Genomic DNA, 26474 nt, shown 5'->3' on the forward strand with positions numbered 1-26474 from the left:
GATTTGTGGAAGATCTTATGAATTATTGTGAGAATTCAAGACAACAAGGAGATATGATGACTAAAGAATCAAGTGAGACCACAAGGTCTTATGTTTTTAAAACTGACAATTTGTGTATGGTTGCAGGTATTGCAGGAGAAAAGCTACTTTGTGAAGATGTCTTCAGAATAGATGAAGATCTTGAAGTAAAATGTGACAAAAAAAAATTCTCAGAAGAGGAAGAATTTGACTTGGTACAACAGAAAGAGTCGATGGATGAGTTACTTAATCAAAGAAGAAAGTCATTTAAAGTTGTCAGAGAGATGGAAGGTCAAGATCTTATTCTGATGAAGAACGAAGGAATATTGTCTTGGAGAGGTAATCTAATGAATTTGATTAATATTATTGATGAAGAACAAATGCATGAGAATATTAATGCAGATGATGGGGCAAGGATAGCTCTTGAAGAAGGTTTATAGAGAGACAACAAGGCAAAGTGTATTGAAGAAGAAGGGGAGGCAGATTTGTCTCAAGACAAAGAAAAGACAATCACAGAATTGAAGAAAGAAGAAGACTATGCAAAAGATTTAGCAAAGAGAGAAAGGACATCTGGTGATTGGTCACTAACAAAGGAAGGTTTTGCAGAGGATGAGCAGTCTTTGAAGCTGTCAAAAGTATGGAAGAGTATCTTTTAGAAGATGAATACTCTGAAGTAAAGAAGGATGGAGAATGTCTCTTAAATGGGAAAAGCAATGAATTATTGCAGTAGAAAGAATTTAGTAATACATTGATGTTTGAAGTTGTTACAACCTACAAACAACTTCTTGTGAAAGGAGGAGATGAGAATCAGTCTGAAGAGCTGATATGTGAAGCAACGGTTGAGACTGTTGAACCTTGTAATTTTCAAATTGATAATTTTTGTATAAATGCAGAAATTATAAGTGATGATGAAGTACTTATGAAGTGTCAAAGAGAAATTGAATTGTTGGAATATTTGCTGGAAAACTCAAAGTATGACAGTGTGATTGCAGAGGAAGGAGTTCACTATAGTGGACAAGAGCAAAAAGACATCGTTGAAGCAGATGGTGTGGAAGAGAGACTTGCTGACAGTTTTGAGAGTCCTCTAGAAAATTCTTTAGAAAGTTCTTTGAAGAATCAGCACACTGATGTGTCGATAGAAAAGGAAAAATCAGAGTAGCATGTTGAAATGTTTCCAAAGGAAGAATAGGCACTGAGGCCTTATATTTTTAATTCTGATAATTGTTTTATGATTACAGGATTTGATGAAGATGAGACAGACATGTTTCAATTTGAAGAGTCAGTTTTAGAACTGAAGAAGACTGGAAGTTGCCAGGTCGGACATGCTGATGAGGAAAAATAAAAGTATGAAGATACCATGCTTGGAGAAGTTAAATTGACTATCAAAATCAGTCAAGAAAGTGAAGGACAGTTACTGAGGGTTGTCAAAGAAGAGGAAGGAAAACATGCTGGAATTGATGAACAACATAGTGATGTATTTGAGAGGAATCAAGTACAAAGGGAATTGGAGTATACTTTATGTTTTGAAAATAAATTTATAGATATTGAACAAAGGTTGATTGGAAAATCACAAGAGGGTAAGGATGAAAGGGCAGTAGTAAGAATCCAACAACTTCAAAGAGAAGACAACAAACAACAGTTTGAAGATGAGTGGACAGAGTACAACAACAAATGGCAAAGTAATTATCAGTCAAAAGATAAATTGGACATAGAGATTGAAAGAATAATAAGATTGATGATGAAGGTGCCTCAGAAGAAAACAACAGTAAGAAGACCAAGGAGCAGCAGAAAGAGAAAGACAATAGCAGACTGTGAAAGCATAGCTAGTGGGGCAAAGCAACATAAAGTGTGGAAACCTGGAGAACAACAACAAACAACAGCAACAACCAAAGACAAATTACAGAACAAAGTATGGGATCCAGGAAGACAAAGGTCGGAAGCACATGATCAGGATATCATGATTATTTTAACCTTGGGAGTTTGATGCAGGAGCATCCAGCTCAGCAGTTTCATTATATTCTAGTTAACTTAGGGGGTCTTGTGTTTTCAAGGAAGTCGGATTCCTATGTATGTAATCATTAATGTTTTGAGTGATTGGAATAGGAATTAATTAAATATTGTGAGGATATTTGTAAATTCTCTCGAATGTAGGAGAATATGAGTGATGATGAGTGATTAGTGGGGATTGGGAGAGTTGGAAATCAATTGTAAATCTTAGAATAGAAAGTGGTGTCATGATTCGTGGAACTAGAGAGGATTCTTAGGGATTACTGGAGTTAAAAGTGGACTTAAAGGATATTCAAGATTTAGTTCAGCAGATTAAGCATCTGAACCAGAATTGGTTAACAGAACCTTTTGTATAAATGTAAGCCTTGTTTTCGCACAAAGTGTCTAAGCACTGCGACAGCGCTCGGACTGGGGGATGTCACCCTGATCCCAAATCTCTTCATTTAAGGCGTCTCCCTAGGCCAAGGGGGGTAAACCCTATGGGATAAAAGAAAACCAACTGGGAAGCAACTAGCTTGGGAGACTCACCCTGATCCCCAATCTCTTCGTTTAAGCCATCTCCTTGAAGCAGGCTAAGGGGGGTAGACCTTATGGGAAAAAGGAAGACCAACTGGGAACCAGTCCTTTCGGGAGACACAACAGGGGGAAACAAGCACTTGATTGATTTTAAAACTTGATTAGATCTTTAAATGTTTAGTAACAATGCCTTATGAAGTCAATGAACACCAAGTAATTAATTAGTTGTTGCTGTTTATGAGGTAATTTAACGATTGCTTGTAAATATTTACAAAATATCCAACATGTAACGAGCATTATATAATCCAAGCAATGATTAATTTCACCAAATGCAAGATATTCAAAAGATGCACAAAGCTTTAGCAATTAAACTTCAAAAGATCAAAATTCATTACTCAACCATGAAATTCAAATGCTAACCAGCTCATAAAATGATTCATCACTTTCAGATAGCTAATTTTCAAATAAAACTTAAGCACATTTAACTATATAAAAATGATAAATATTAATCCTACAACTCAATTTTTAATTAGTCTTTTTTTTTAAATATATTTTTATTTTTTTAATGATTTTTTTATATTTTTTATATATTTTTTTAATTTTTTAATTTTAATTTTTGTTTTTATTTAAACGGACCCTAGAATTTAGCCTTTGGAAAAAAAAAAACACCTAGGACCTAGGACTAATGAGGGGATAAAACATTTTCTAACCCTCAAGACACTTTACATCATGATTTTTACATTTTTACATCTCAAGGGGGAAAACCCATTTGACATAGACCCTCATAGACTGCCCAGTCTTGCGACACAAATATAATCCAGTAGATCAAACAATTTGTAATAAAGTAACCTAACCAAATAGTTAGGATTATTCCCAAATCACTTTTACATAGACTCGATTTAGCACACTAGAATCCCCTAAGATTCTAATGACAATCCATTCCAGCTTTGCGGTTAGGCTGAAGGAAAACTTTGCCAATCATGGATTGGTGAGATAAGAAACCTTTTGCAATGTAGATCATCACTAGAAAATTAGGTTTACCTAGGAAATTACATACATGACACAGATCTGCTAGGATTATTTACAATTTACACGTGCAGACTGGGTTTACAAAATAACATGATCAAGCTGATGATGATAGTCGATTGACGTGGACACATCAATCAAGTGCTATCCCTTTTGCGAAAAAAAGGGTGTGAAGCACCTGATCTTAATTTTAAAATTTTAAAGAAATATGTGTGGCATAATGACAGATCTGGCTGCTTAGAGCCTTTAAACTGTGAATATTGTAATTATTTAGCTGGTTTTATGGTTTTTTAATTTTGTTTTTTGCATATTTTGTTTCTAGGTGTTTGTTTTTGTGATTGCAGGTTGCAGATCTGAAGGTGACATTCAATCTTAAAGCCAGATCTAGGCCCTGGAGGGTAAGATTTGGCCTCAGAAATCAGCTCTTGTAGGGGTATTTATCCCAGATCTGGAAATTCTTGCAGGGTTTTTCATCAGGAGCGGAAGGATTTAACTTTTTTAAGTTTTCTGGAGAAATTTGAGGGTTTCCAGGGCATCTTTGTTGCAGGAACTTTTCGAAAAGGGAGGCAGCGTGGAGATAGGCTAAGCTAGTTAGTGATTGAGTGATGCGATAACCATCGGATTGATGAATGAGATCGACGACGGAGATTTAATGCGCTAAGGATAACATTGATATATGTGCAAAGGTTTGAAGAATGGTAGAAAGGTAAGGTTTTAAGTGTGGGTTATGAAATATTTCTATTATATGGAAATTATAGTAGAAATAAACGGGATTAATGTATTATGGGTTAAAGTTGAGTTTTAACCAAAGTCTAAGGACCAGGGTATGGTTGATAAGTGTTGGAGGTAAAAATAACCCAAAGTCGAAACTTGTGGAATAGTTAAATGAAATGTTTCTGCATGGATTTAATTAAAGAGAGTTAAACCTTGGTTATGGAAGGTTCCCATAAGTATGGAATTTAGAAATTCCTGGGACACATAGTGTGACATGAAATTTTATTCGCATACTGTGGGTATATGCGGCTTATGCTGGCACCAATAGGGCCTAGGGATCTCCTTTATAAGGCACATGCTCAAAACCTAACCCTTGAAATTCTACCCAACCCCTTCATTGAGAGCCTTCCATTTTGTCTGCTATGACAAGCAAGTCATATATTTGAGCCTCTCTTATGAATAGGCTTCTAGGATCACCCCACCCTATCATTGGTCTATCCATTTCGTGATCCTTATCATAACAGGTCTCCTCCCATTGGTGAAAGTCTGTAAATATTAGGGAGCCTTAGTCGAGATGACAGTGGGCTATCGCTCCACTGTTGCCCTTAGCCTAGTAGTAGCCCTTCAAGGATCCCCTTTTAGGACCCCTGCTAGTTTGAATAGTAACATTTTGGCGTTGTTTCCGAGGACACGTGTGCTTTGTTCCCCATATGACATATTGACATAACATTATTGTCGACTCCATTGGAAGAATGAAGCCCTAGTTCTTCATTGAACCTTAAGGTCGATGTTGTAGGGTTATGCAAGCATTTTTCTAGGCATCTTTAAATTCACCTTGGTGATTCCTACATATTTTTCATGTATATCTCAAATAGGTTGTCTTTCTTTGATAAATTTCCCACTTTGGACATTGCTAGCACCCCGAGCACCCTAATCATGTTTCAAGAAGGATGGTATGTGGGGTACTCGTGCTTGATGGTGATCCACTCTCCCCAATTTACCATGTAGAAATATTTAACGCACATGCTTCAAGGGAGGAGGTTGTTCACCAAGATCTCCTTATGTTGTTGTTCATGGGATCTCTCGGTGGTCATAACTCATGGCTTGATCATGAACCTAAGATCATCTCATCTATTGAGGAGTTCATTGATGGCTTTCTTAGACATTTTCAAGTATGCCCCACATCAAGCATCCAAGTGGAAGTCTTCATTGACCATCATCATGACATTGAGAATCTAATTAATGAGCAAGAAGACGAGTCCTCCTCAAGTCCACATGATGAAAATGATGATTTTGAGAAGACATGTGATGGGAAGGACAAAGTTGATACTAACCTTACCTTTCTTGAGGATATTACCCCTGATGACTCTCCTTTTGAGAACCTTGAGGAAGGTGATCCCATTTGCCCCTTAGAAGATGATATTGGAGATTACTTCCATATTCAAAAAGAGAAATGGGAAATTGTTGGTCCTCAATTTGATTGTGCTCCCATTTACAACACCGACAAGAAGGATGAGGCTGAAATTGGTCCTCCCTTTCTCTTGGGTATTGACATATCCACTGTTGCCCATGGGAAGGAGAAATTTTATTTTCCCTTGCGTAAGGAGGGGCAGTTTGAAATGATCAATTTTCTTGTTAGCAAAGGTCCAATCTATGATACTAAGGAAATCGATAAGGCTCCTCCTTACTATTCTATATTCAAATCACATGAGCCTTTAGATTATGATTTTGGGGAAGAGAAACCTATTGGATATAACACTCCACCTTGCCCTTTTCCTTTTTCCCTTGTTTATGATTTTGAGAGTGATTTCCATGCTTGTTCTCATATGATCTCAAGTGACCTTGATCCTTTTGCCCTTTCTGAGTATAGTGGCAAGGAAGAACCCCTCATTGAATATTCTTTATCTCCTTGGGCGCTCCCTCAGGATCATGATCGATTTATAACCTCCCCTTTCCAATGTGATCATCATGGGCAACCTACTTGTGTTTCTCCATCTCATTAGTCTCCTGTTCCTACTAATCATAACCTTGTAGAAGCCATAAAATATGACATAACTGATAAGGACCATCATATGCTCGAGGTTGCCATCCATCAAAAGTTTATGGGCCTAATCATTGACATCTCTATATTTTGGTTAGAGGAGAGGATCTCATGGACTAGATTACATCCTTTTCTTACCTCTTCTCACATAATCATCCATGTGTTGGCATTCGATTTTCCTACCTCCCATCGGCCTTATTATCCATGTGATTATGTCCACATTCGCTTTGGCTTTTACTGCATGAGTAATCATATGGGCTGGCATATTTATATTAACTTGATGATATGTTGGTTGCACTGGCTTTATAATTACATTTAGTATTTGTTTTGTACCATATACATGTTAGGGTAGGATGCATTGCATACTGATTTTCGCATTAGAACTAATGTCATATGATATTTCTCATGATAGATTAGTTGCATTTAGATTTAAAACTGAATTTGAAAGTTTATTTTTATGAGTCATTTTTATGGGTCTAATCCAAGTATGTGCGATCATGAGACGCCGCGAAAGCATGCTGCCCCGTGTTTTTCATCTATGTATAGGTAATAGGTCTGCGATGTACCAAAAGATTACTGGTGTTCTTGTGACCTCCCGTTCGTGTAGCTTCACCCACTATTTGATAGATCACGTCCTAGTTGGAGCTAGATATTACCCACCATTTTGTGGGTGATATCCCTAGAATTTTTTTCTAGAAGATGGTCCTTAGCTAGCAGCCCCTTGCATCCACCAACTAGCTCATTCTGCTACTTCTCCGCCACTTGTGCCAATCATGTGGTCCCTCACCCATCTGTCATGATCGTATGTTTGAAGGTGGGCCTCCCAAACTTAAAGGTATGCCTTGTCATTTGGTAATTGAGTATTGTAGTTTACTTAGCATGGAAACTTTTGGGCATGGATTAATGGGGGGATTCGGCAAAAAGAGTGGGCTAGGTCTGTCCTCTTGTCCCCTAGACCTCTTTTGGATGTTAACCTTGCACCCTAGTCCTGTGGGATTCTTTTACTGACCTTTGGCTTTCGGGATGGTACTTCATGGGAAACCTTGATTTTGGTTGTGTGGTCTTGATCCCTCATCCACATATATCACTCCCCCTCCGCTCATTATAACCCCATTCATCATTCTTCCCACCTGGGTCCACATTCCTCCACTAGGTCCACATAGGGATAGCCTTCCCCTTACCCTTGCCAACACCTTTGGTCGGGCCTGAGATGATGCCCTGATGGTTGATGCAACTCTAGCTACCTCTGCGTGGCCTCCTCAGTCACTGCGTTGGCCCTCTAGCACTATATCTGCCCTCTGCTATCAACTCACTGCCCCTTGCTGCAACTCCGAGCACTTATTTGAATTTTCTCAGCAAACCCCGCTCTAGAAAATTGAATGACTAATCAATCTTGGCGTGTCTCCAACTGACCCTCAAGCCTCCTCTTATACTTTTCCTGTGGAGCCTTCAACGACCGAGATTAAGTCCCTAATTAATGGCTAAGATTAGATTTGGCTTGATCCATGTCATTTAGAACATTGTCACCCAGTTTTATATTAATAACCATTAATATTTTAATTTTCTTAAGTTTAGACTTAGGAACTCCATTGAAAATATTAATTATTTTAATATCTCTCTAATTGGGTAGAATTTCCCCAAACCATTTCTGGGTCTTGGAGATCTCATGTGCTTTAGCCTCTCCACCAATTTTCATGGCTAGAAAAAATTCGATGCTACCACAAATCAACACTCCCTCTTAGCAAGGAATGTGCTCTAGTAATGCTCCAACACTGAACATCACACTGATCCTCTAGCACTAGTACCTGTGCTGATGCTAGGCTTGCTGCCCTACATCCACTATATTTTTGCTTTTTGTACTGCTACTCATGACACTGCCACTGCCACTACTACATTTGTACTGCATCTGTGTTGTTGCTAGTCCTTCCTCCCAACACTGCATTTGCACTGCAACTCTCTCTCAAATGTTGTCCATGCTGCCTATAGCACTGCCACTGTTAATTGTTGCACTGCAACTCAATTACCGAGAAGTAACTGATTTACCCAACTACTGACATCCTTGTTAGTCCATAAGTCTCCTGATGCTGAAGCTACCTCTGCTATTATCATGTGCTCCCTCTATTGCCTCTACGTTGTTGCAACCACCTCTGTGCCTCTCGCACTACTGCAACCCCCATTGCGCTGCTACATACCTCTGCACTCTAGCACTACTTTGTCGCTCCATCCGCATCTTGCTTCTACTGATATCCACCATCCTGCTACTATCATTCGGGGCTTCCGTAATCGGATATGATCCAAGAGTTTGGGTACCTCAAGGATCTTGTCCCTCATCTTTTGTAGTCCTCTTGACTACAGCTCAATGTCTCCCCACCTCTTCTCTAGAGGTGCATGAGCACTCATGGCATAGTCGTCATCAGTCTCGACTTCTTTCTCCACCTTAGCCAGAGTCGCCTTGGAGTCAGAAGCCTCTCCCTTATTCTTCTTCCTGGGACACTAGGTTGCATAATGACCCAACTCCCCACTGTTAGTGTCAGTCTTTACAGCCTTCCTCCAGTGATCAAATATGCTCTTACAAAGTGATTTTGGAGTGTCAAGGTCAAATTTTGTCATTTCAGTGAGTCTTCAAGCAAAATTTGGTCACTAGGCATTAGGTCTAGGGTTTGCCCAAATGTCAGTCCATGTCATCATTCAGCTGAGCCTATCATCATTCAGAGGGTTTTCATTGTCATGTCAGTGTCTAATGAGTCATTTTACATCTTGTTCATGCTTCAGTTGTGCCTAGGCAAGCTCATTTCCCTCTCCTAGGGTTTTGAAGCCAATTTCTCTTGGGCCGCTAAATAATCGGCAAAACTCATATCCTGATGTTCATACACCTTCCCCTATCCTTAAAGTACCTTATCAAACACTTCCCATCCCTTAGATCCGCCAAATTCCTCATTTTTGCACAAACCCTAGTTTCTAGCTACAATCTGGCAATTTTCTAGGTTTGGCCTGTGTTTTGCCCTTTTGGACCCCTTCCCCTCACTCAATCTCTGAGATTCCACTTTCCCCTGCTTCCTAACATCCCTCCCTACTTCCAAAAATTTCCCCAAGAATTTAGAAGCCCCTTATCCCCTTCATTTCGCTTCATTTCGGCAAAATTCCTTGTTTCACACATCGGGACAAGTCGCACTCAAATGATGTTTCAGAGCAATAAAAGATGAATTTTGGAAAAATGAGAGAGGTTTTTGTCCAGAACATGCCAAAGAAGAAAAACCTCTTTCACTTTTTGCACAGGTGTCATGGTTTTAGAGAAATGCCAAAACTACAATCGCCGGATCCAAGGAGTTTGGCCAAGGGACAAAAAACGGAAAAAGAAGACCAACCCACTCCGTATCTTGGCCGACGCCTCTCTCACTCACCATGATACTCATTAGCCTCCTCCTAGCAGCAAACCCAAGAAATTTTGAGAGTTTTGAGACATTTTTGGCATTTTTGAGAATTTTACAGGTTTTGGCCATTGGAGTGGTCTCACCCCGCGCGCGACCACTCGTGGGGACAGCTCAGAACGGGGAAAACTCTACATTTTGGAATTGCCATGCAAAAATACACTTGCATATGGATGGACTTAAAATTTTATGGAGATTTGGACTTCCAAAAGCTCAAAATACATGCAAATTTTGACTTTTTGCCCCTTTTTTGAGTTGCAGAAAGCTGCCTTGGGAGAAATGACTTTTGAGGGGTCAAATCAATTCCAAATTCCGAAATTCCAGTGGGGTTGGAAAGTAGACTCATAGACCTTTCCAACAAGCTATCTTGCACCTGATTTGGACACCAGGAAGGCCTTCAAACACAGCTGCCAATGTGCGCGACCACTCCAAGGGAGGGGCGCGACCACTCAGGGAAATTTCACCATTTTGACTATTTCGGCCTGCAAAACACTGTTTTTACTTTGGTTGACTTTTGATGTATGTAAATGATGGATTGTTGGGTAATTTTCATGGCACATGGATACATTTACTCTCCTTTAACACTTCTAGAAGTTTCCTTGATGTAAATAGTGAATATTAAATACATGGATGGGTTACCTAAGTTTTAGAGGCAAGTTGTTTTGACTGCCTATTATCTAGTGCTCAGTTTAGAATTAGTTCAAACTGCTCCTAGGAAGCTGAGATCGACCCTTAGAGGTGGGGAAAGGAGTTAGATGATCTATATTATGCCTTCTCTTGCTCATTTTCATGGTTGGACTCTTGAGGGAGAAGCTCTATTGTATATTTTACTTGTATCTCTGCAATTTGAGGAAAAGGAAGGCCAGGGTTTTGCAGACATCATTGTGGATTCTTGTGGATTATTGTGTTGATGGTGTGTTTCCTACTTGTCATTGTAAGTGTGTTTATGTGTTCCATCTCTTATTCTATTGTTGCTAATTAAACAAAAGAAGTGATAAAGTTTGAATTCATGCATGCCATGCTCAGCTTTCAATTTTGTTTAATATTTATGTTTTCCACTGTCTAAAGAGGATTCAAAGTCATTGTTTGCCCTCTTTAGCTCCCTCTCTTTCTTCCTTGATCATCCATCTCAGCTAAAGGCATCAGCACAAACTCCTTCCTTGCCCCAAAGACCCACCTGCAAAAACTGAGCTCAATCCCCACACCCTGAATTGCACTCCCTCCAAATTGCCACCAAAAACCCCAAAAACTTTAAATCAACCCTCCTTATCAGTTTACTAGCCTAATATCAGTGTTCCTAATTGGGTCAGCTCATCCTATTGAAAGATCTACCGAGTTTGACCGGAGAGAGCCTTCTCATACCCCGTAGGGCTAGCTATGAGGTGAAATGGTTTGATGTTGCCTTGAAGGTTTACCTTCCTCAGCCTAGGGTGAAATCTCAAGCACTTCACCTTGGAGATGTCCTCCTCCTTCGTATTACCCTGTTGTCCCGCAGATGCCAGAGCTGCATCCTCCTCCTCCTCTTTCTTGATTCGACCCCATTTGTTGCTACTCCCCACCTTGGTCAATCGTCTGATATCTTCTTTGCGAAGCGATGCCCACATCTCTTCCCATCCTGGAAGATTAGCTCTGCCCAAAATGCTTTGGACAAATGTCTCCCAATCCTTGGAGACTGCATTCAGGGTGGTCCTCACCATGAACTCCTAATCTGGTGTGGCCCCTACATAAGTAAGTTGGTCCTGAATCTCTTGCAATTTGAGGAGGTATAGATCTATCTGCTCCCCCTTCTACATCTGATTCTCTAATAGCATCTTTTGTTGCACAGAAGTGCCTTGATACAATGTCGTCAAAGTATCCCACATCTCCTTTGTTGTGTTTTTCTTGGCAATATGTGGTACGACATGATCCTTGACCCCATCAAGGATTATGCACTTTGCCTTCGCCATTGCATCCTCATACTTCTCATTATCAGTTGGGTTGACTGGGATAGCCACGGTTCTCAAGGCGAAGCCCTTGATGTGATGTTTATCCAACACTGACAAAATCCTGGCCTTCCAGATGACAAAGTTGGAAGCCCCCATCCAACCTGTCCTGATCCCTCAGTCCGTTCACTGCCATCTCCACTCCTTCTGGACTCCCTCTAAGATTCAACTTCCCTCTTAGAAATCTCCCTCTAAGTCCTCATTTCCCTACTGGAAATATTCCTGCTAACTATCGATCCACTCTTCTCCGATCCTCTTTGCAATTGCAACTCGGATATGGATTTCTCGGCTAGAAATCCGTCAAGGTAATGACTCCCTCTACCTTGGTTCTGTCCTGTTAGGTACTGTTCTACTTCGACACCAACAACACCCCACCAACTTCCTAATCCACAATCTGCCCACAGCTCCCTATGCCCTGGTAAATGAAGAAATTGAGCCTTCCAGCTCTGCGTAGTCCCAGAAAAGGCTGAATCACTCCTCTGGCCAATTGCGTCAAACCTGCTTGACTGAGTAGGATGACGTGGCTCTTCACGAGCCTCTTCTGCCTCTATGCTAGCCCTCTCTCTGGCTCAAAGTGATGACGCAGACCCTCTGCGTCACTTCTTCTCTGCGGATTTCTGCTTAGGAGCAACTTTGTCTCTCGGGACAGCTGCTATTGCTACAAATACTTCTGATTATTCTAGTGCCTTCAGTCCTCCTATGATCTACAACGCTCTGATACAATGTTAAAATTTCTAAGTCTGACACATCAAAAATTTCTACTGCATTTTCTGGTTTATTTCACCTACTTGTTTATTCCTTAACAAGTTATTTATTCGTATAAATACTGAAAATAAACACAAATGCAGCCTCAAGTCATATATAGATCATCAAATAAAATAATAGACAAACACAAAAGGGACACCTTTATTTTTGGACATCTTCCCTCGGAAAAACCCAATGCGGGAAAACCGATGCAACAGTTATGAGGGTTTTATATTTATGCAGATTTCTTGAGTACAACTAGGGTGCCAAACTGGCTCACCCAATAGATATTTCTACACGGCAGTAATACCTCTTCTCAGAAGCAGATATTTAGCTTCTCAACACTAGTCTGCCCCACGAAAATCCTTTTGGCGCTTCTCCAAGGCTTTGTGTAGCTCTTGAACCCTCTGTGTCAGCCTTCTACCTCTCTATGTCAACCCTCTGGCCTTTTGCGTCACCCACACATGCCCCTCAACCTCGCGTAGTCTCTAGCTGCCTTTCCGTGGCTCCTGCTTCCTCTACGTAGCCTCTCAATCACTGCGCTAGCCTTTTGGCACTATCTCTGCCTCTCTGCTATGTACTCACTGCCCCTCTCTGCAACTCAGATCAATTGTTTGAATTTCTCAGCAAACCTTGCTCTAGAAAATCAAACTGACTGATCAATCTTGGTGTGTCTCCAACTGACCCAGCCTCCTCTTATACTTTTCCTATTGAGTCTTCAATGGCCGAGATTAAGTCCCTAATCAATGACTAAGATTAGATTTGGCTTGATCCATGTAATTTATAACATTCTCACCCAGTTTTATTTAATACCCATTAATATTTTAATTTTCCTAAGTTTAGACTTAGGAACTCCATTAAAAATATTAACTATTTTAATATATCTCTAACCAAGTGGAATTTCCCCAAACCATTCATGGGTCTTGGAGATCTCGTGTGCTTTAGCCTCTCCACCAATTTTCATGGCTAAAGCACATCAGATGCTACCACAAACCAACAACAAACACATTTAGCACGTGGGTAAAATTCAATACATGATGAGCTCTACCCCATCGTCATGGCCATCACCCCGGTTCCTATAGGCCCTATATGAGCTTCTTTTATCATTCCTGAACCTATGATTGTCCCAACCCCTAGTAGGCAATGAACCACCCTACCTTAAAGGGAGTATCCACTGCTATCCCTTACACATCATGCTCTTATCCCTTGAGCCTCGAGTAGTTAATTAAATAAAAATCATAAAAGGAAAAAGGCATATAAATAAGGGTGGAAAAATCAAGGCCAGAGCACCTCATGCACCACGATTTATCCCTCCTATACATTATATACCCAAATGTGGGCTTCCCTTTTATTAGCTACCCTTGTATCCCATCTCGTGGCCCGGGGCTACCCCTTTCATTCCCTACTCCATTCATCTCTTTATCATATGCCACCACCCTTTGAAGGATGTACCTTGGACATACTATCCCCTTTAAAAGTAGAAACGACCTAATAGGATGCTTTGTTAACCCCATTTGGAGCTTGGAGACATTAGCATATGCCAAAGCCCATTATGGAAGGGCATGCCATTATGAAGTGCCCACATATTGTCCATGGTTTGTAGGCTCTTTAACCTGATTTCCTTAAATGACTTGTTGTACTGGAAGGCTAGGTGATGCATTGGGTCTTATGCATGTTTGCAGATGGTCTCCATATTGGGTTTGGTCTCCCTATACGAGGTCCTAACCCTCTAGAGGGCTACATTGGCACATGTAGGGTGTGTGTTGAGATCCATGGGCCTCCACAACAATAGACAATAGTGCATGGATCCCAAGAGATGTTCAGAGATTGCTCGAGATTCACCTATTGGATGAGAAAGATGCACCTAGTTCACCATGCCCAATCGGCCCCACAGTTGTACCATGCACTTGGAAGATGACCTAGGATTTGTATGCTGATGTGGCATCACTTACACCACCATCTAAGCCCTTACAGATAGTCTACAGTCATCTCTGACCTACTTGGAGACCCATGAGGTTACTTGTGTGCCCTCACACCCATTGGGAGCAACACTGGTTTATTATTTGGAGAACAAGGGGCCAACCCCTTGTCAATTTCTTTTGGGAGTCCTATTCATCAATGTGGCACTTATGGACTTCATGAGGTTCTTAGAAGGCCCAAAAACATGTATTATTGACCATTTGACCTCTTAAGAGGCTTATTCTTTTGTTTATGAGCTAGTTTGGTTTGTTTGTCACCGAAAGTTAGTTATTTTGCACATTAATTTTATTTTAGGGGCTAATGTAGGCAAGTAACTAAATTGAATTCATTAGAAGTGTATAAATAGAAGTGATGAGGATTCATTTTAGCATCATCACTTGTATTTGGAACTAGTATCTCTGTAGAGATTTTCGCTATCCTTCTTGGAGGATGAATTTTTGGATTATGGAATGAATTTTGATGTTTGGATAATTTTCATATGTCTTGGAGCCCCTTTATGGTAATTTTTTTGGATGGTTAGATATATTCTTTTACATATAAATACATTTTAATGTTGTTCTTTCTTTCTAATTTTGTCACATACATTGTTCCCCTCCCACCGATGAAAGTTCGTAAAGAGTAGGGAGCCTTAGTCGATGTGCTAGTGGACTATCACTCCATTGTTGCCCTTAGCCTAGTAGTAGCCCTTCAAGGATCCCATTTCAGGACCCATGCTAGTTTGAGCAGTAACAAACCCCAATTGATGAATTATATGTATATATATATATATATATATATATATAGATATATACAGGCTTAATGAATTTTTTTTTGGGTATAGAAATTGAACAAATGAAGGAATTTTCATTTGTCACACAAAAATATGAAAATGATATTTTGAAAAGGTTTGAGACTATGTTGCAAGAAACATTGCCCCTAGGTTTGTTTCAGCTCAGAAACGAAATGGAAACAATGAAACTTGTACCATACAGCCTGGAAACTCGTTTTTGACTGTACCTGCACGTTTCACGCTGGGGAAGCATGGCCAACATGGCCGAAAACGAGTTTCCAGGCCATACGATGGAGTTTCCACTTCACAATTGCGGATTTCTTTTGTTTTTATTTTATTTTTTTCACTTCTAATTTTTTATTGGGCGAATAAAATATCTTGTGGATGCTTCTATATGCCTCTCTCAAGTTATAAAAAGACTCTCACCTCAGTTCCTCATCACACAATTGAGCAAGTTGTTTCTCTTGGAGATGAGGATTTTAGCAAAGGAGAAAAGAGGAAGAGAGCAGTGGTTTCAGCTAGGGCATTTTCAACAGGGAGCAAAGGAGATTTCAGCAGCAGATTTTGAGTGTAGAGTTTCTGGCTATGGAATTCTTGGTTTTTGGCTCAACTACAACCATATTTCTCTTGTATTTTCTGGCATTTTAGGGTAGCTTCAACTACAAAAAATTAATTTGGGTAAGAAACATTCATTTTCTTAGTTTTTTCCTACTATTTCTTCAATTTTTCGAAGGTTTATGCTTCCAAATATATGAAAAACGTTTTTTCTTTATAGATTTGTTCAATGGCTTCCAACCAAGGTGCAACTACAAGTTCAAGCCCCAATTCCAACCCAAGGGCTGAATATTATCCTCTTTGGAGGCATGTTCAGAAGCTTCAAAAATGTGGAGGTGGTGGCTCATGGGAATGGCGATGTAATATTTGCAGGAATTCATACGAGGGCTCCTACCCAAGAGTGAAGGCACATCTTTTGCATGGATGCGGATAGGGAATTGCAGGCTGCACAAAAAAAACAGACCCATTGGCAAGGGCATACCAAAGAGAGCAAGATGAGGTGGATGGAATCAAAAGAAGGCATGATGAGCTTAGTCAAGATACTCCTCAAGCTCCACCTAACATTGAGCCAAGGATTGTAGTTGAAGCAAGGAAGAGGAGAGCCAATACCACTCAAAAACATGAACAACCAACATCAAAAAATACCAAAGGGACATCCCCTTCAGTTCAAGATCTAAATTGGTGAATGTACAAGAGAGAGAAGAAACTGATTCCAAAGTGGCTAGTTGCATCTATGCATGTGGCATCCCATTCAATGTTGTTCACTCTCCTTGGATATGATAAGATAAATTAACGAAGCTCCTCAAGGGTACAAAGGAGTGCAACTATGAGAAATTTAGAACTCAACTTCTCAAAAATGAGAAGGAGCTTGTGGAGGATATCTTATCACCAATTCGTTCTTCCTGGAGTAGCTCTGGGGTTACCATAGTCTCAGATGGATGGACAAACACAAGGCGCAAACCATTGATAAATATCATTGCCACTTCCCTCAAAAGAGCAATGCTTATAAAGGCAGAAGACTGCTCAAGAGAGGTAAAAGATGCACAGTTCGTTGATAATGTTATTATAAAATCTATTGAACAAATAGGGCCTAACAGGGTGGTCCAAGTTATCACGGATAATACACTAGTGTGCAAAGTTGTAGCTTTAATTATTGAGGGGAGGTATGACCACATCTTTTGGACACCCTGCATTGTCCATAATCTGAATCTGATCTTAGAGGAGATCAAAAACAAAGTTCCATGGATAAAGGAAATCAAAGGGGAAGCAAGGGAGATTGTTAAATCCAGCACCGACGACCACCAATCTTAGGAAATATTTCGAGAGTACTCCAAATTGGAGTTGTTAAAAGTTGTTGAGACAAGATATGCCTCAAACTTCTTGATGTTGCGCTACCTTGTTGAGGTTAAGCAAGCATTAGTTTCTGTGGTGGTGTGTCAACTTTGGGTTGAGTGGAGACAAGCAGATTCAGAGCGGGGATATATGGTGCGTAGATTTTGCCTTGATTAGGACTGGTGGAGCAAGATAGATTTCTTGCTAAAGTTCACAACCCTTGCATTTGAGCTTCTTCAGAATGCTGACACTGACCAACCTCTTTTAGGAGAGGTATATGATGGCATGGATTCCATGGTTGAGAAAACTATGGAATCATTTCACAAGAGTCTCCACAGCTTTTGTTTTTTGATGATCATTTTGCTGATTTAGTCAAGAAAATCATTGTTGATAGGTGGAACAATTTCAACACTCCACTGCACACTTTAGCGCATGCCTTGAACCCCAAATTTTATGATGAGGAGCTTATTGCTCAAAGCAATGGGAAGAGGAAGGCACCCTGTAAGGATAGAGAGGTGGCTAATGGGTGAAAAAATTCCTTATGAGAATATTTCCATTTCATCTACATAGGGAGGTAAAGGATGAATTTTCCAGTTTTGTTGCAAGATTAGATGATTATTAAGATATATCAGCGTTGGAGGAGAGAAGCACCATGAATCTAGTTGGGTGGTGGATTTGCCATGGAGAAAATGGTGTACATTTGCAAAACCTTGTCATTCGTGGTCTTTCACAAGTGGCAAGTTCTTCATCAGCAGAAAGGAATTAGAGCACCTATGGTTTTATTCATTCTATGTAGCGCAATAGGTTGGGCTCACAAAAGGCAGAGGATCTTGTTTATGTGCACTCCAACCTTCACCTTGCATCTCGTAGGGGTCCAGAATACAACAGTGGTCCTTCTAAAGAATGGGATGTGGATCCAGAAAGTCCTGATTTGGATCTCTCTCTTGTTGCCTTGAATATTGAGGTCCAACCTGGAAGTGGAATTGGCCCATCATCTTCTTCAGCACCACCATCCACTATTGAGCATGCTTCTGCTTCTATTTTTGATGAGGATTAGTCTTTTGTCTTTATAGTTCTTGCAACCTCATAGTCTTTATTGTACTTGCAGCCTCATATATATAATAAAGGCTGATTTTGAGATTTGGATATATAATAAAGGTTGATTTTGGATATTCTGATATTGCTATTTTTATTATGTGATCATTCATGAGTAAATGTGATGTAAATTTAATCATAATGTTTAAACTTTAAATGTAATAAATTATAATGTATCATGTATGCTTTATGATTGCACATAATATCATGTTTCACGTTTCCAAAACTTGTACCTGTTTCCCCATTTCAGGGAACTTAGGTTTGAAATATTAAATTGCAAACCAGCATATACACCTATGGCAACAAGATTGAAATTAATCAAAGAACACAGGTACACAAATGCAGAGCCAACTTTGCACAAAAAACTAGTGGGTAGCTTGATGTATTTCACTGCTACAAGGTTCGACATTATTTATGCATAAAGTTTGACTTCAAGGTTCATGGAGACACAAAAGGCTCACGTTGACAAGCAAGAAAAACAATTTTGAGAGATATTAGTGGAACAAGAGCTTGTGAGATCTAGTATTCATCAGAATTCAGATTGATCGGTTACACAAAATAATAATTTTGAAGAAACATTGTTGATACAAAGAACACATTTAGATGTGTTTTTCATCTTGGATTAGGAGTAGTCTCGTGAGCTTTTCAAAAATAATTTATTGTTAACTCTTTTAACAAGTATGTGATAGTGACATGTGCAACACATCAAGCAGTATGGATGAGAAAAATGATCTCAGATTTTATTTCACAATTATGAAAATGTCGTGTTTTTCATAAAAAGAGTAAGCACATTGATACAAAATATCCTAACATAAGAGAATTCATCAACAATGGTAAATTGTACCTTGAATTTTGCAGGTTTGAAAACCAATATGCAGCTATCTTCACAAAGCCCTCAGCAAAATATAGTTTTGAATACCCAAAAGAAAGTTTGGGCATCATCATTTTGGGAAAGCAGCTCTGAATTATTTTGGGAAAGCTATGAATTCAAGCTTTAAGGGAGAGTGTTATGAATTATTTTGGGAAAGCTATGAATTCAAGCTTTAAGGGAGAGTGTTAGAATAACTAAATGAAGAAAGTTTGGGCATCATCATTTTGGGAAAGCAAGCTGTAAGGGAGAGTGTTAGAATAACTAAATGAATTTGTCTATGCCAAATTAAACTTAGTAGATCTAAGTCAGCTCAGCCACTCAGCTACCAGACAGCCCATCGTCTTAGTGGGCTGTTGACAATGCAATAATAGGTCACGTCGTCACTGCAGGGGTAATTTTTTTTATATCTTTATGTATTTTGTTTTCCTATAAATGGGGCCTATGTGATCTGCATAAGGCGTATGGTCTTCCAATTATTTGGAATGAAGGATAAAACCTGTATGAGCAGCAGTTCATCTTTGGTCCCATTTACAACTTCGTTATTTTTCCTTTGTTCTGCTTGCATATGCTTTTAATTAGTTACCTTTTAATTAATTACCTTTGCATGCTATGTTTCATCTGTGTCATTCAATAAGAAATCGAGGAAGTAGTGCCTATAACAGCATGCAATATTTGTTTAGTAGTATTGTTTTAAAAGAAATATAGAAGAAAAATGGTATATAATAACTTGGTATATTAATAGTTAATTGGATTTATCTAGAGTGGATGGGAGGAATTGGTATGCTCTCCATCCAGGTTCAATATAGGTGAATGATATGATGAATTTTAATGTGGTGATTTTAAACTTATAATGTATTCTTCATCTAAAATAAAGAATATTTTTCTCTTGAAAAGAAAAAACCACTTAATACATAAATATAAATATTTAAATCCAGCAAGCATGACATTTTGTTAATTCAAACGGTTGCATATATTAATACCAATTTCTGGTATTACCTTGTAAAAAGAAAAATACTGTTTTCAGACAATGAGTGGAACATAAATATTTAAAGCCAGCAAGCATGACATTTTGTTAATTCAAACCATTGCATATATTAATACGAATTTCTGGTATTACCTTGTAAAAAGAAAAGTACTGTTTTGAGACAATGAGTGGCGTTCCGTTGTTGCTTGGTGAAAAAAAGGTCAACAACATCACAAAATGAAATTTTTGACGTATTATTGTGTCTGTAGTTGTATGCGTAAAATTGGCTGAGTCCCCCGTTTTTCTCCTTTTCAGATAATTCAATTTCTCAATCTATATGCACACCCTCGTATTGCACAGCGGGAACCCAAAGTACCTAAAAACGTCACGGAGCAGGTAGTATGGAATAATGTTTAATACACAACACAATTATCATGTGTTATGCTTTTGTTAAAAATAATAGGTAATCTGTAGTATTTTTTTAACTTAATAGAGTTCAGGTTTATGTGATCCATATCAAGTTAGAGAAAGATTTTTTGGCGAAAATCACATGGAATATCATTTGTCGACGCGTTTCGAACCAACTAGTGTGGTTCATCGTCAGGACAAGTTGAAGAAACAGATCAAGCTCATCATGTTAAACAGTCTGAGCGGAGCCTCCAACGGCTATCTTCTCTAACGGCTAGTTTGACTCTAGGACAGATGACCCCTATCTAGAGTCAAACTAGCCGTTAGAGAAGATAGCCGTTGGAGGCTCCGCTCAGACTATTTAACATGATGAGTTTGATCTGTTTCTTCAACTTGTCCTGACGATGAACCACACTGGTTGGTTCGAAACGCGTCGACAAATGATATTCCATGTGATTTTCGCCAAAGAATCTTTCTCTATCTTTTTAACTTTACATAAATTTTTCTCTGATTTATTATTAGGTTTAAAATTAGAAAAATAGAGTATGTAGATTATAATTGTGTAAAAGTGAGTCTTCCGCACACAAAAGTCTAATATACAAATTTGGTGTCCAACTTGATTATAAACTTAAAATTAAATAATAATAATAATAAAATTAAAATATTTATAATATATAAAAACAAAAATAACATATCAACTCTAACTATATGTAAACTATTTATGCAGCTTAAACTGTGGGAGAGGGACAGAAATAGAGTCGAGATCACTCCTGCTAAAATATATATTGATTTGCCCTCAAATGTAATATATCGACCGACCACACCATTATTCAACTTTGCATTTGTTTAACACGTTATATTTATCTGTATCTAGATTCAGATTTAGATTCAACACAACAGTGTTTGTTGAAAAATGCAAATTGATTTTCTGTTTTATGTTTTCTTCCTTGTGAGAAGGAGGCGTATGAGAAGATCTTGAAACATTCAATAGAGATCGGAGCGTTCTTATGGAAGCATACTAACAGAAAACAACTCGTTATTCATGGAGAAAAGGCTAATGATATGCAGGACTTCATGTCGTCAGTTGTAAATGATGATGACAACTAATTGAGACGGACAGAGGCCCTAGAGCCAGAGCTACTAGTTAGCACCATGGCTTAAACCGTATTTTGTGAATTTTATTAGTTCACAAATATTTTACTAGTTAGCACCATGGCTTAAATCGTATTTTGTGAATTTTATTAGTTCACAAATATTTATTAAAAACTATTAAGGACATGCCCATCTCGTAACCCAAAAAAATTACAAATAAACCATGACTTCATTACCGCATTAAATAAATAAATACCGTGGTCTGAGGTGGATTCAAATTTTCCTGGAAAATTATAGGAATTTTGGCATGATTTTATAATTTTGGTATGATTTAGAAAAATTTGGACGAAAATTTTGTAAATCTAGTTTATAATAGTTAAGATTTTGAGATTTTGAGATTTGGGATGTTTAAAGTGTTTTTGTAAATCTAATTTATAATAGTCAAGCTCAAAATTCTAGATACCCAAGAGTTATTGAGATTTTGGGTGACGAAGCATTTTTGATAGTGATAAATCTATTTCTATTATCAAAAACACAATTTAAACATTTTTTTTGATAAATTTCTTATAAAAAATTATTAGATTTAAATCATTTTTGAGGTTCTATTATTAAAAACACGATTTAAACATTTTTTTTGATAAATTTCTTATAAAAAATTATCAGATTTAAATCATTTTTGACGATCCAAACAAACCTGCAGTTTGACCTATATGTTATTGGGCCAGGATACCCAAATCCCTTACACTGACCAGGGATATTATAATAAGATATTATAAGTTGCCTGTTTTAAATTAGCTTTCCATGGGTTCCAATTTGTTTTTACAAGAGTTTTGTATTATTAAAAAAGTGGATTTACTCTAATATATATATCTATAAATTTTTGTAATCCCTTATACTGACCAGAGATATTATAATAAGATATTATAAGTTGCCTGTTTTAATTGTTGATTTTTTAATATATATATATATATATCTATAAATTTTGTAATCCCTTATACTGACCAGGGATATTATAATAAGATATTATAAGTTTCCTGTTTTAAATTAGCTTTCCATGAGTTCGAATTTGTTTTTACAAGAGTTTTATATCATTAAAAAAGTTGGTTTACTTTAATATATATCTATAAATTTTTGTTTTGCATTTCTCATTAAATATATGAATGTTTTATTTTTATATATATTTTTAAGTTTTTCCCTGAATGAGTTTTGTATTACTAAAAGATTTTGATTTACTTTAATATAGATTGATAAATTTTTACATTACATTTTTTATCATTTCTATATTTTTTAAATAATTTAATATATAATTACTAATTTTAAAATAAAAAATAAAATCTTATACAAAATATTTTATATTTTTATATATTATTTTTATGTTTTATTTTGTAAATTTATATGATTCAATTTACAAATCAATAGAAGCATTCTTTTTTTAAAATCTAATCAGCATGACTAAACCTTTAACTTATAAAGGTTATTATTATATTTATTTGTTTTTATTTTTTTCCAAATTTAATATATTTAAATTCTAATTACTCAATTTTAATATAAATTTATTTTATAAAATAATAAATTATATATTAAAAAATATTTTAAATTATTTATTATTATAAAATATATTTTTTTTGTTATAAGTGCTGTGATATATATTTTTATTATTTAAAAATTATAATTAAAAAATTAAAAATCTAAATGGTTTATTATTATAATTATAAATGATATAGTTTTATTATTTAAAAATTATAATTCTAAAATATGGTTTTAGTATTAAATTGACTAGTGATTATATATTTATATATTTAATTGAAAATATAATTAATGGTGAGATATGTCAATTATAAAACTGTTATTAATTTTCATAATTGTAGTTAGTTAAATCTTTTTTAAATGCAAATTATTATTTTATAAAAATGGAATAATTTGATAATGAGTTGCTAATTTTGTTACCACCAAATTCAAAGTACATAATACCAACAAGTATGCTTAATAGCATTGCATATGGAAATTTAAACTTTTTAAAATGTTAATGTTGTATTTGATAATCTTAACTTACATTATTAAAATCTTGACATCCAATTTTATCATGAAAATGGAATATATATATAGTCCCAATGGTTAGCTCAACCGGTTAAATCCCCGTTGTCAAAGTACCTCGCCAATCGGGAGGTCACAGGGTCAATTCTCCTCGACGCCCTTGGGGTTAGGCTCAGCTAGTATATAATTCACTAATTTTGTTATCTATATATATATATATATATATACACACACACACACACACACACACACACACATTGCAATGGTATATAATTCACTAATTTTGTTATCACCAAATTCAAGGAACATAAGTAACTTTGTATACGAGAATCTAAACATTTCCTTTTTAAAGTGTTAGTGTTGTATTTGGTGTGTCTAAGAATATAAATCCTAGACAATCCAAACTTTTAATATTAATTTCTCATTAGTAAAAACTTATGTCTTCCGAAATTCAAATATATTATCAAAATAATATATTGTAAAACAAGAAAATTGATTTTTAATACTCAAAATAGCTATAGAAAATTGTTATATTAATTTAGAAGGCAAGTATTAACAACTCTATGCAACATTATCCAATCCCAAATTTAGGGCAATGTCTATTGTATCAAAGATTCCACTAATTCCCTTGCCACCCCTTCATCAAGCTCATGAATACAAGTAATTCCATCTCATAATTGAAGTACAATCCCAAGATTACCAATTCTTACTTAGTTATTATATTGTTTGATTTGTTTCCATATAATACTGCTATATTTAACATTGGTGCTTAGTATATATTTGTTGAGAAATAGGACCTATTTTTACTAATAATAATTGTTTTTTATCAGGAGACTAACATGTATAGAATCATGAACTTATATGAATTAGAAATAAAATGTACTGACATTAAAAATCTTACATTTAAGAGTTCACATTAACTTATTAGTAATGACACTATGACCTAATTGGTATGTATATTTTGCAACCAATAGGATTTTGACAACTAGAGTATTTTGATAAAGGTAGGACCAAAGGAGTCACAAACACCAATTATGAGAAGTTATCTCAAATTTACATTGAATTTAATGTTGGATATTATAAATGAATGAGATAAAATTAGATTGTGCTGGCATTAATAAAAATAAAGGAAGACAATTTGTGTGATGCTTGTACAATATAGGTTAAGGGAGAAACATCCATTGTACATGAAAATGGTTTTATTGAAAAGAAATCCACTATGTTTTATGTTGATGTAATGTTCCTAGTAGGAAATTAACATCCATAAGACAGAAAATGCTCCTCAACGCCAAAATGGGCCATTTTTATTAATTTTCAACTATTGGAGTACAATAGGAAATAGAAAGAGTACACATGGGCTTGAACAAGGCAAGCTAAAAACCTCAGGTGATCAATATGCCAATGGCCAACTGATGTAGAAATTCATCCTCCAGAATTTTGTGCTGGCCCAGTTTTTCTACAATGTTGGTTGTATTGGGACCTTGATCCAACCTGTCAAATCTACCCAGAAAATTCTATAAAAATTAGGAATGGAATCCTTGCCAGAACCCCATAAAAACCCAAAAATGGTTTTCTCTGGTTTTGACCCTCAAAATTTGGCCCCAAATAGCTTGGCCCTTCTCCATAATTAGAAATTATCACCTATAGAAAATAATGATGTTTGTTGCTCCCAAAATGCCAAGAAACTCCCCCCCAATATTCCTCCAACCAAAATATGAGCAACACAACTCCTCAATCATCTGCCCAAGACTCCACTCAGTTGACCCCCGCAAATGAATGCATAGGCTTGTAGGTGATGATGTAGTCTATATGCCCAACAATTCCATCCTACATGAGGGACTCACTCTCCACCTATAAATCCTCCTTAACTCGAAATTTTTCCAAGCAACATCCTAGCAACAATACAACCTCTAGCTCTCACACCAATCTCCCTCTTATGATTGTGTGGCTCTCCCTACTGTGTCCCAGCTGAACCAGAATGGTGTAGTGTTGTGTGATGCCTCTCTCCCAACCTCCAAATAAGATCGAAATCCTTCCTAGGGTGGCACTCAAGGTCCACCAAAGAGAGGGTTGAACTTCAATCCTTGGGAAGCTCTTGTGCTAAGAAACACTTGTAACTCAACTGAACAACTAGAGTAACAGTGGATAATCAAATGTCAAAAGCCCCTAAAATGAGATCTTCACCTCCAATTTATATTTATTCATCCCTCATGCCCTTTGTGGACTCCACCCATGAAATTCCCCCTCTCACCTAATTCAAATTCCAGGGGTGCATATTCCCTTGGAGTTGCCCCCACTCTCTACTTCCCATCGAATTTCTTGTCTTTTCTAATGTTTGGGGGTGGCACCTTTATAAATTTTCCTTTTTCACCCACTTTTCCTAAGTTTATATGCCAAATATTTATTAACTGCCAAAAGTTGCAAAATTGAGAATTCCCTTAGAAAAATTATTAATTGGGGACATGAAAATCCTCTCCACCAAAAATTGCTTGTCCTTAAGAAATGCCTAAACACGTGTCTCTCTATCATCTTACCCAAGTGGCTACTGCAAACGATACCGAGGTCCCAAATGTGATAGTGAATCATCCCTATCCCCAACATCATCCTGTCATGAAGGAGTCCCTCGATACTAAGAACCCAAGCCATCCTGATCAACGTGAAGCACCTGTTGCTCCACACACTGTCCAACCTGACATAAGAACCCGAAGCCCTCTGCATACCATCAATAAAGAAATCAACACAATCATATAAAGCCATGTTTGTCTCCATGTGCAGCTTCTCTGTTGAGTCATCCATCTCATGTACTCAAAGGGTGGGCACCCAAAGATACAATCCAACCCCTGTGGAGATAAATCCTTGCTCGCACAAACTTCCCCTAAACTCGCCCTATTGTTCATT

At 37.2% G+C, this 26474-nt stretch overlaps 1 protein-coding gene across 1 annotated transcript in view; it reads left to right on the top strand.

Moving 5' to 3' along the window:
* The window catches only part of LOC149206525 (general transcription and DNA repair factor IIH subunit TFB2-like), a 486113-nt gene extending 464441 nt beyond the window's left edge, over positions 1-21672 (top strand). The window contains exons 13-15 of the mRNA XM_089393737.1: positions 20358-20438; positions 21178-21252; positions 21408-21672. Coding sequence (XP_089249863.1) covers positions 20358-20438; positions 21178-21252; positions 21408-21557 — 306 coding nt within the window. The 3' untranslated portion in view covers positions 21558-21672. The remainder of the gene's footprint in view (positions 1-20357; positions 20439-21177; positions 21253-21407) is intronic.
* The last annotated feature ends 4802 nt before the right edge of the window (positions 21673-26474 follow it).

The sequence above is a fragment of the Pinus tabuliformis genome, chromosome 1_2, assembly GCF_031772625.1.
Source record: "Pinus tabuliformis cultivar Carrire ecotype Pingquan chromosome 1_2, CPIR1, whole genome shotgun sequence".
Lineage (NCBI taxonomy): Eukaryota > Viridiplantae > Streptophyta > Pinopsida > Pinales > Pinaceae > Pinus > Pinus tabuliformis.